This window comes from Nicotiana tomentosiformis, chromosome 10 (assembly GCF_000390325.3).
Source record: "Nicotiana tomentosiformis chromosome 10, ASM39032v3, whole genome shotgun sequence".
Lineage (NCBI taxonomy): Eukaryota > Viridiplantae > Streptophyta > Magnoliopsida > Solanales > Solanaceae > Nicotiana > Nicotiana tomentosiformis.
This window is the reverse complement of record NC_090821.1, coordinates 29,165,238-29,176,913: the sequence shown is the minus strand read 5'-3', so window position 1 is coordinate 29,176,913 and position 11,676 is coordinate 29,165,238. Positions and strand designations below refer to the sequence as shown.

General features: G+C 38.1%; 1 protein-coding gene across 1 annotated transcript; it reads right to left on the bottom strand.

The window, feature by feature from the left end:
* Positions 1-1,034: 1,034 nt before the first annotated feature.
* On the bottom strand, positions 1,035-2,714 carry LOC138899934 (uncharacterized). The gene is made up of 3 exons (XM_070186635.1): positions 1,863-2,714; positions 1,527-1,631; positions 1,035-1,325 (listed from the first exon to the last, which is right to left on the bottom strand). Exons 1-3 carry the CDS (start codon positions 2,712-2,714, stop codon positions 1,035-1,037), a joined length of 1,248 nt encoding a protein of 415 aa, XP_070042736.1.
* Between the last annotated feature and the right edge of the window lie 8,962 nt (positions 2,715-11,676).

Here is an 11,676-nt window from a genome sequence, read left to right as displayed (position 1 = left end):
TTAGGCACCAATATCCTTAACCTATGATCATCCCATGCTCCACTTCAAACTACTTCCCAAACATTCTGGATCGATTCATCGTAGAAGAAATCTGGTGGAGTGATGAAATAGAGGTACCCCAATCCAGTCCAATTCTCAAACCAAAACAAGGAGGATCCCATCTTTGGTTGCCATGCTATTTGGTGCTCAATATGATCCCTGCATTCTATCATTTTTACCCAAACATGAGAACTATTTTTTCTTTAAGGAACTACAATAGAATTCACCTTCTTGCAATATTTTTGGCTCATGAATGAGCTCCATAAGGATAGTTTAGTACAAAAATTCCACCATAGCTTGCAAAATAATACTTTAGACACATCATGGAGTGATCTAAATCCTATTCCCCCTTCTTCATGTGGCAAATATAATGTGTCCCAATAAGCCCAGTGTCTGCTTCCACACACAATCGAATTACTCCAAAGAAATCTTGCCATGAGTTTATGAAGTTTGTTGATCATAGATGCTAGTGCATTGACTGCTGGCAACAGGTGAATAGGCATACTTTGTAACACATGTGATATCAATACTGCCCTGTCTCCTATAGATAAAAGCTTGCCCTTCCATGCCTGCATTTTATTCAACACCTTGTTCATGAGTCGTTGATAAAATTCCATCTTTCTTCTAGCATAAAATATTGGACATCCCAAGTAAGTGAATGGAAAATCCTACCTAGTAATCCCAGTAACCCTTTCCACCTTCCTCACTACTTCTTCATTTGTAAGATGATGCATATATATGACAGATTTGGCTTTGTTAATTAACTGACCTGATGCTGCTTTATAATTTGTCAAAACTTCCATGATCAATCTTAATGAAATTGCACATGAAGAAGAGAATATTATAGTGTCATCTGCATACGCCAAATGATTGATCTTAGGACTCCACTTTGGCAAACCAAATCCACAAAAGTATAGATTCAAATGGAGAGCATTCAATCCTCTGGACATTGCCTCAGCTGCTAAGATGAAAAGTGCAGTAGATAGAGGATCTCCCTACTTAACTCCTCTTGTAGACTTGAAAAATCCATGTGGCTGCCCATTGATTAGCACTGAGTACCAATTATTTGATATTATTCCAAACACCCAGCTAATGAACCTCTCAACAAAGCCCATCTTCCTCAACATCTTGTTTAGAAATATCCATAAAAGTCTATCATATGCCTTAGTCATATCAAGCTTGATTACAACATTAGGACCTGCCTTAATTCTCAATCTGATATCAGTGATAATTTCCTGAGTCAACAGAACATTCTCCACAATGCTTCTAACCTTCACAAATCCAGCCTATTCATCTGAGATTAGATTAGGTAGAACGCCAATTAACATGTCACGTATGACTCTAGAGAACACTTTATTTATGAAGTTACTGAGACTTATAGGTTGCATATCAGAAAAGGTGTGCACTTCCTTCTTCTTAGGTAATAGAACTAGGTTTGTATGAGTGATAAACCTAGGTAGTTCATGCCCATTAAAAAATTCCTTCACCATCTCCACCACATCATCTCCAATAATGTCCCAGCAAGAGTGAAAGAAGCTACCATTGAATCCATCTGGCCCTCCAGCACTGTCACTATTTAGCCCATACACTGCCTGCTTCACCTCTTCTCCAGTAGGTTACCTCAATAGTTCTTAATTTTGCTCCATATCCACCATGTGAGGTACATGATCAATGATTCCAAATTTTGAAGGAACTACATATTCATGAAACTGTGCTTGAAAAAACTTCACAACCTCATCAGCCACTGCTTCCTTATCTTCAATCCAGTCACCATCACTATTTCAGATTCTTTTCAGTTATAATCTCTTTCTCTTCCTATTTACGTGTGCATGAATGAAATTGGTATTTCTATCTCCATCATTGAACCATGTCATTCCAGATTTTTGTTTCCAGAACTTCTCCTCTAATGTCAGATATTTGATCAACTCTGCCTGGACCTTTTGAAGCCTCTTCCTATTTTGCCGCATAGGATTTAATTCAAACTGTGCTTCATGCACTCTAACCACTTCCTCCAGGCTATCTATCTTCTGAAAAATATCACCAAATATTACCCTACTCCATGTGGATAATGCCTTCTTCAATCTCTTAATCTTGTGGTTGAAAAGAATGAATGGATTTGCATGAAAATCTGCTTGCCAATTCTCCTTCACCACTGCCTTATATGACTCATGTTCTGTCCAGAACTTAAGAAATCTGAAGCTCTTCTTAATTGGTACTGAATCTGGATTATATGTAAGTAACAAAGGACAATGGTATGACCCAATCTTAGACAAACGAGTGATCTCCAATCCTGGCCATAACTGTTGTAGCTCCATGTTTGCAAACACTCGATCTAATCTCTTGAAAATGCAATCTTCTTCCGCTCTCTCATTCCACCAATTATATATACTTTCTTTTAAGCCCATATCAGTAAGATTACAAGTGTCCATACAGTGCATGAAGTCATCTACTTCATTTAGCGAAACTGGCAGCCCTCCAAATTTCTCTTCTTCATCCCAAATAACATTGAAATCATCCTCCACTAGCCATGGTATAGTCATATCTCGAGCCAAATAATACAAAGAATCCCAAAGCTCAATTCTTTCAATGTGATCACACTTAGCATAAACAAGGGTAAGAATGAACTCTTTGTGATCTTCAGTATCATATAACTTCAAAGTTAAATGTTGCACCATATCAGTCACTACTGTTACATCAAACCTTTCATCAATAAAAGCCCAAATCTTTTTAGATGTATTCACAATTTCCTATGAAAATCCAATTTGCCTTTTGTACTTCTCTAATTTCCTTGATTGTTGCATTGGTTCCATGATCCCAATAAAATAAAAATGATATTTTTTTTGCATTGTGATGAGCCTTTCAAAAGCTCCTTGAGTATTAACTGATCTAATATTCCATATAAGAGCATTCATCTCTAATTGATGAATTTGGAAACATTTCTCCTTGTTTGGATCCTAGGTGGTTGCACACTAGGAACCTCCTTGACCCGCTTTTTGTTTGCCTCTAGCAGCTGATTTGCCTCCTTTTTCTATACATTTTTCCATGTGTCTAGGTGATAAATCCCTTTGTCTAGCAATATTCTTGAAATTTTGATATATTAATTCTGCATCTAAATCTCTTCCCTTAACTCCAGAATTATCCTCCATTTCTTTATGCTCTTCAAGTACCACAATTTGATTCTTATTTGGCTTAGGAATCAGAGTTTTTGTTGCAGATCTGGTTGTAGTTTCTTTGATCAATTGTTCAGCAACATTTGGACTTGTAATGACTTCATTATGCCCTATCAGTTCCAACTGCTCCTGAGTTGGATTTTTGTTCTCCTTATTTGCAATTTGCTGCTTCTCACCTCCACCAGGATCTGCAGGATCAATTCATTCATTCATTGGTATTTTATGCATAGAATAGTTTGAACCTTCCACCTCAACTGAAGTACCATTCATTTTTGTAATCTTCTCATCTGTATGTACACCATCCTTGTTAGTCTTTCCATTCACACTGATTTTTTCACCTTGTGGCTCATCATCAGTTTCCAATGTAGCACTATCTTCCTCCTCATATCCTTCAGATAAATCTCCTTCATATGAATCCTCCTCTGCCTGATCACATCATAACCTTCCACCTGAAAAGTTAATTTTTTGCTTCAACATTTCCTGTTCAACTAGTGCCTCAGAATCAGTTTCCTGTGATGGTATTTTTTTTTTGGCAAATTATACTACTAAGCGTGCCCGGTAGTTATTTTATTAATAATAGAAAAGAAAAGCGCAATACATAGGAAAAGTACAAATAAAGGGGACAATAGCACTAGTAGTGTTGCCTGTATGCCTTGGCTATATAATCACTCCCCTGTGAATTACATTGCCTTATGGTGGCAGTCTCATGTAGAGGATCATGGATCTGCCGGCAAAGTCTCACAAGGACATATAATCTCATAGCCATTTGGATGTCTTTCCAAAGGCACAGGACATGAGCAACCACATATTGGGCCTAACCTTACCTTACTAATCCTAGTGAGGCATAAATATCCTCGCCTACTAACAAGCATGTAAAAAGAAAGAGCTAGAGAGCACTAAATATTCTATGATCATCACATAGTTTATAACATACTCCGTGATGATATTACAAATGACTATACTAATAAAATGGTAAAATAAGATGTAGTAGGAATTTGATTCTTGTCCCTTGTTGCCCAAATTTGTAACTTCTTCAATTTGTAGTTCTTGATCATCTTCATCAAACCTCTTCAGAATGTCTTCAAAATTCATGACTTTTTTATTGAACGTTTGGACCTTGTAGATGTAGTTGGGGCTGCCTGTTTTTGTTTGGAAACTTTCATTGGGAGTCATCTAACATTTACTTCCTCATTCACAAAAATAGCTGGAGTGGTTGTAACCAATTGCTGTTGTCCAGCTTGTGTAGTAGTTACTACAAAACATGCTTATAAATGCTGCTGCTGCTGCCCAGCATTTGGAATTGATATTACTGCTTGTGGCATGCTTGCAATTTGCTTATGCTGTCCAACAACTGCTGGTGTTGTTGCATATTGACCAGACAGAAGAGTATCAGCTGGAGTGTTTGCAAAAATCTGCTGCTGCCCAGTCCTTTTTGTTGCTGCATTTTTCATCCAGATAGCACCTGCTTTGCTTGTTCCAATATGTTCCCGCCCATCATTTGGTGGGGTTACTGCATTGTGAATACATGTAGCACCAAGAGACTTTCTAGGAATGAAATATGGAGCATCCAAATTAAGCTTGATCTTTAGTTTTCCAGTCAAAGTACTTTCAGTTTTTGGCATCAGATGGGCGTCTTTGATAATGTTATCCACACGAGGGCTGGAAAACTGCAGCATTGTACTGTTTCTTGAGGCTGCCTTATGTTGAAGCTGCTGCACTTTTTTCCCAACATCATCCAGAACTGGATGAAATTGCAATTCCCAGTCGCCTAGCTTCAAATCAGTTTGTTGCATAGCAGAAACCTTTTTTGGAGTGTGTTGAGTGTGTTTAAATAGTCTCTCAGAACCTTTAGTAGTGTTATTTTGCAATACACTAACACCTTCCAGTTCTTGTCCCTCCTTCTGTACATTAGAAACTGCATAAGCTGATGTTATTTCAAGATCATCTGTAGCTGCAGTTTTAACACTCCCAGGTACGGCTAGAAAAGTAGTGGCAGTTGTGCAACAGTGTCCTCCAAATTCGAACCAGTATTAGCTAGTTCCTTCCCAGCATCAAAAGAATTAGCACAGCAGATATTTGATGCTGCAACTTTTTATTTTGTTTGATCTATAGCAGCCTTTTTGCTAGGTGATACGACCAACAAAACTTTATCCCCTTTCTCTTGACCACCGCCTTTCCAATAACTTCACAATTACTGTTGATCTTTTGTAAATCTTACTCATTATCCCTCTTATCAGGCAAACCAGTAACCCCTTTAATATTTGCACATTCATTATTGGCCTGCAATAGTTTGTCTTTTGTAAATCTTGCTCATTATTCCTCTTATCAGGCAAACTAGTAACCCCTTTAATATTTGCACATTTATTCTTATAACTATTTGATTTTTTAGAGTGTTTCTAGACTCTCAGCATGACATCTTGGGATGAAATACACAGAGGAAAGGTTATTGATGAAGACACTTGGTTGACGGAAGATTTATATGGGCCGTATTTTTAGCGTTTTCATGGACTGACCTCTTGGAGATCTGAATTTGAATATGGGAGTAAGGTTTGGCATTGGGACGGATATTATCGGTTAGGGGAATATGCGAAATGGCATTGTCTTCTAACAACGTTGAAGAATGATTGGTCTAAGGATAGAGTTGAGCTTGCACATAAAATAATTTTTGATCGGTTGTGCACAACTTGGATGCAGATTTGAGTAGAAAGGTTGAAGCATGTAACGCCCAATAATTTAATGATGAGTTGTGTGAACTGAAAAATATCTTATAGACTAAATTGAGGAGATAAAACAATAATACCAATCATTAGACCATATTTTTCTTGATGATCATAATGTTGTGAAAACTGCTCTAGAGTCATGTGAGAGAGTAAATAACATAACTTTTGCAGACTTGAGTGTGTGTATATATGGGGATGTAAATAGCAGCATAATTCATGAGTTAGGGCACATTAGACCTCATTACAGTTATTTTTCAACATTGTGTTTAGATAGTAAGACAGTAATCGAGCCATGTGAGCCTATGAGGAGTCAAAGAGTGAGGATGAGAGTGCCTATATTCTTGAATTTGTTGTGCAAGAAAGACAGAATTATATTCCTCATCTAAAGGCCGAAAAGTGTAGAGTGAAAATTTTATTACTTGGCCTGGTTATCTTTCTATCCCCGTCAAAGGAGCATAGTCGCAGACTAGATGCCATGTTAGGGGTACAATTCATAAGTTTGAGGTGGAGGCAAAAAATCATTCACGTCGTGCCGCGACGTTCACTTAGGCACTTGATGGGAGGCAACCCAGCTTTACTGCTTTCTATTATTTATTTATTTATTTTAATTTTTTTCTATTATTTTTGTAATGATATTTTATTTTGTAGGATTATGAGCATAGAAAGAAAAGCCACTAAAAGTGTGCAAAAGTGAGCCGGATGGTTGGAACTAGTATGAGGTACCCATACAAAGGACCATCCTAAGGAGTAGTCTAAGTACCCCGTGAGCTGCTAGTACTTCGGCCTTTGGCCTTTCAGGGAGTTTCTTGTCCACCCTCATTATTTTTTTTCCTTTATTTGTGCATTGGGACACTGTACTCTTTTAAGTGTGGACTGGGATAATTTCCTTAGATCATTAGTAGTATTATATTAGTATATTAATTTCTTATTTTTTTCAGTTTTGTATTTTTGTTTTTTTTATAGGAGTGTAGTATTTTAGGTGATAAATTTTAAAATTAAAAAAAAAACAATAGAAAACATTGGACTTTTCCTGACGATGGATCTCCTATACAGTTTTCTTGAGGGATAATCCCCCGTGGTTTTTTTTTGTGCCTCGGTTATATTTCATGGGATGCAGGTCGAAACGGGTTGTATTTTATTTTATTTTTAGAATAGATTAATATTAGGTAATAAAAGGAGGAAGAATGATGTAATTCCTAGGCTCCTTCGACTTGCTTGATAGTTGCATATTTAGGCTCCGGCATGTGTAGTTTCTTCCCTATATGTTAAAATTGTCTATGATGCCTGTACAGATTGGATAGCATATCTTGTGAAGCCTATGTCTCATTTACTTGACTTATGTTCACTTTATGCTTAATGCTTAATATCTCGTGGCTCCGTGAAAACTAGAGTTGGAATGGAACCGTCCTTACTCAGTCATGTACCATGTATGAAGTAAGATTATGTGTAGTCTATGTTATTGTGATTGAGTCTAGAACTTGCCCGATATGTGAGTGAATTGAAATTTTAGCTGATGCTCGGTTGAAAAAATAATTTTAGGCTTTCTTTGATCTTTTTGAGCTTAATTGCTTATCACAAATAAAATTGATCTCTAGTAAACCCTTTTGAGCCTATAGACGTTTATTTGGCACTCACATTACAAGCCCACATTCATTTTTCTCTTAATTGGCATTATTTTGATCTTGTTACCTCTGAAAGCACTTTAATTGTGAAATGAGCGCTAGAAGAAGTAAGGACTAAGTGTGGGGTGTCTTTTGAGTGGAACCAATGAAAGAAAAAAGGTGCACTTACTTTATTAAAGAATACGCCACTAGTGGAAATTGCAACGAAAAAGAAAAAGAAAAAAATGTAGATGAATAAATATCTTGTTTTTGCTAATGGAGTGTAAATATAGTGCTTAAAGAAAAAGGGAATATTTTTTGGGGGTGATATTGTTTGTGAAGTTTAAGTTGTATTGAGGAAATATGTGTTTAAAATTGATCATGTGATGTGTTATAGTTCTTAGGAGGGTGAACCACTGTTCCTAAATATATCCTACCAGTCCCTCAGCCCACATTACGTCCACGAAAAAGTCCTAATTGATTTTTGTGATGGCCCGATAGGTCATCATATGTTTTAGAACCTAATTATATTCTTTCAAGCCTTAAATACATCATTTTAGTGTTCCTCAATTTGTATGCGCAGTTCGGGTGTTTTCCCGAAAAGCTTTTATGTTAAAAATGAGAAAATATGAAATTTCTAGTATTAAAATCTATTTGAGCTGACTTCGGTCAACATTTTAGGCAAACGGATCCGAATTCGTATTTTGATGGTCCCGGTGAGTCCGTATCGTGATTTGGGACTTGGGTGTATGCCCAAAATCAATTCGGAAGTCCCTAGTTCGAGTTATTGCACTTTGTAGAAATTTGAAAGTTAAAGGCTTAATGATTTTGAAATATTTGACAAAGGTTTGAATTTTTGGATATCGAGTCCGTATTTTTGTTCTGGAACCTAGTATATGTCCAATACTATATTTTTGATTTGTTTGTCAAATCTGATGACAAACGGAGTTGGTTTGTCCTGATTCGGACGTCCAGTTGTGGAAATAGTTTCTTTCAATGATTCTTCCAATGTTTCACTACATTTCCTAAGATTCCAACCTAAAATCTTGTGTTTTCATGGTAGAAATTGGGGGTTTGGGTAGAATTAGGGATTTTTATAAAATGAAGATTTTGACCTCAAATTGAGGTCGGATTCCAAAACAAATTACATAACCGGGCTCGGGGGTTAATGGGTAATTGGGTTTTGGTCCGAATTTCAGGATTGGACCAATCGGGTCTGGGGGTTGACGTTTGTTGACTTTTTCAATAATGTCCTAAATTGAATCCTTTGCAATCGTGGGTTGTTCCTAAGACTAAATTTGAATTGTTTGGTTGCTAATTTGCTAGATTCCATTGGTTCGGAGGCTTGTTTGAAAGGAAAAGTTGTGATTGAGCTTTGAGTGGACCTTTGGAGCGAGATAAGTATCGTGGTTAACCTCGACTTGAGGGATTATGACTTGTTTGTCTATTTTCTACATGTTTAGATGTTGGATACAACATATATGTGAGGTGACGAGTACATATGCATTTTTGTCGGGTTTAAGCATGCGGGTGGGGCTTGTTTCTTATACTTTATTGCTTACCTTGATCTTGTTATCCATGCTTAGATTAGTTACTTACTAAATTGATCGTTCTTATCGTGTTTACGAGCTTTTGTGATAATTGAGTATTGATTCCAAAGTTGAGATTGGTATTGTGGAACCATTGTTTAAGTAAGACTTGTTCTTGTCGATTCTATCTCCCTGCATTTACTTTTTCATTGTTATATGGTGAGGGAGAGTGTTAATGCACGAAGGGTGATGTCGTGCCATGTTATGAGAGTTAATGCACGAAGGGTGATGCCGTGCTATGTTATGAGATTTAATGCACGAAGGGTGATGCCATGCCATATTGTGATTGTTAATGCACGAAGGGTGATGCTGGCCATGTTATAAAAGTTAACGCACGAAGGGTGATTTCATGCCTTATCTATTGATTTACATTGTGAGGTTGAGAGTAAAAGCACGAAGGGTGATGCCGTGCAATATTTTTCTTTCATTGTGAGGTTGAGAGTAAAAGCACGAAGGGTTATGCCGTGCAATCTCCTTTATTGTGTTAATTATTTTCACTGGTTAAAGGCATATTGATTGCTCTGGTTATCATTTCCGTTGTATCTCTTATATCCTGTTTCCCCCCTTTAGCATGTCCCTTCCCAATAGTACATGTTTAGCTATTATTGTTGTTTTCTTGTACATATACTGTTATCTGCACAGGTTTATTATGTGGGTGTCTTGTCATAGCCTCGTCACTACTTCGTCGAGGTTAGGCTCGACACTTACGAGTACATGGGGTCGGTTGTACTCATACTATAATCTGCACTTCTTGTGCAGATTTTTGTATCGGTCCTAGCTGATCGTGAGGCTTAGCGGCTTGGACTTACTTATTGGAGACTCAAGGTAGATCTGCTGGCGTCCGCATACCTTGGTGTCCTCTTCTATCTCCCCTATTTTACTGTTTCTGTTCTTTTAGAACAGTTGTATTTCTTTCAGACTCTGTTTGTAGAAAATCTTAGAAGCTCGTGAGTTGTGACTCCTGATACGAATTGTATCAGATATTATGGGCTTTATGTTACTCCACATTTCAGTTTTAGCTTCTATTTAGCTTGATTGTTTCTGTTAATGTAATTGACTAAAATTGGCTTAAAGAATCCTCTAACACTGGCTTGCCTAGCAAGTGAAATATTAGGCGCCATCACGATCCTGAAGGTGGGAATTCCGGGTCATGACAAGTTGGTATCAGAGCACTAGGTTGTCTTGGTCTCACAAGTCACAAGCATTGGGAGATGCTATCATTGTAGACCGCGTTTATCATTCGAGTGTGGTCACCATTGGGAATCTTGAGACTAGTGCAGATCTTCTACTTCTCGATATGGTAGATTTCGATGTTATCTTGGGTATGGATTGGCTGTCACCATATCACGCTATATTGGATTGTAACGCTAAGATAGTGACCTTAGCCTTGTCGGGGTTGCCTTGATTAGAGTGGAGAGAGATTCCTGGCCATTCTACCAATAGGTTTATCTCTTATATGAAGGCTCGGCGTATGGTCGAGAAGGGGTGTCTAGCTTATTTGGCTTATGTCCGCGATTCTATTGCGGAGGTTCCTTCCATGGACATTGATTTTTGTATTGATTTGGCTCCGGGCACTCAGCCCATTTCTATTCCTCCATACTGTATGGCCCCGCCAGAGTTGAGAGAATTGAAGGAGCAGTTGTAGGATTTGCTTGATAAGGGCTTCATTAGACCTAGTGTCTCGCCTAGGCGTGCGCATGAGTTGTTTGTGAAGAAGAAGGATGGATCGATGAGGATGTGCATAGATTATCAGCAGTTGAACAAAGTCACCATAAAGAACAAATATCCATTGTCGATGATTGATGACATATTTGATCAGCTTCAGGGTGCCAAGGCATTTTCGAAGATTGATTTGAGGTTGGGCTACCATCAGTTGAGGATTAGGGCATCCGATGTCCCTAAGACAGCTTTTCGGACTCGGTACGGGCATTGTGAGTTTCTAGTGATGTCCTTTGGGTTGACAAATGCCCCAGCAGCATTTATGGATCCGATGAACCCAGTGTTCAAGCCTTATTTGGACTCCTTTGTGATTGTGTTTATTGATGATATTTTGATCTACTCCCACATTCGAGAGGAGCACGAGCAGCATCTTCGGATTGTACTTCAGACTCTAAGAGACAGCCATTTATATGCTAAGTTTTAAAAGTGCGAGTTTTGGTTGGATTCGGTCGCTTTCTTGGGGCACGTTGTATCAGTAGAGAGCATTCAAGTAAATCCTAAGAATATTGAGGCAGTTCAGAACTGGCCTAGGCCCACTTCAACCATGGAGATCCGGAGTTTATTGGGATTAGCAGGTTATTACCGTCAGTTTGTGGAGGGTTTTTCATCTATAGCAGCCTCGTAGACCAGGTTGACCCAGAAGGGTGCCCCGTTGAGATGGTTAGATGACCTTTTAGAAGGTCAAGACTGCTTTGATTACAGCACCGGTGTTGGTGTTGCCCACGGGTTCAGGATCTTATACGGTATATGGTGATGCATCCCATTTTGGGCTTGGTGTAGTATTGATGCAGAATGGCAGGGTGATTACATATGCATCACAACAGTTGAAGGTTCATGA

Excerpts from the sequence above, each read along its gene's own strand:
- LOC138899934 (XM_070186635.1), bottom strand. The coding sequence starts at position 2,714 with ATGGTGCAACATTTAACTTTGAAGTTATATGATACTGAAGATCACAAA. Across the intron at positions 1,632-1,862 it reads CCAATTTCATTCATGCACAC|GCAGTGTATGGGCTAAATAG; the intron begins GTAAATAGGAAG and ends GAGGTGAAGCAG. Across the intron at positions 1,326-1,526 it reads GAGATGATGTGGTGGAGATG|GCTGGATTTGTGAAGGTTAG; the intron begins GTGAAGGAATTT and ends TCAGATGAATAG.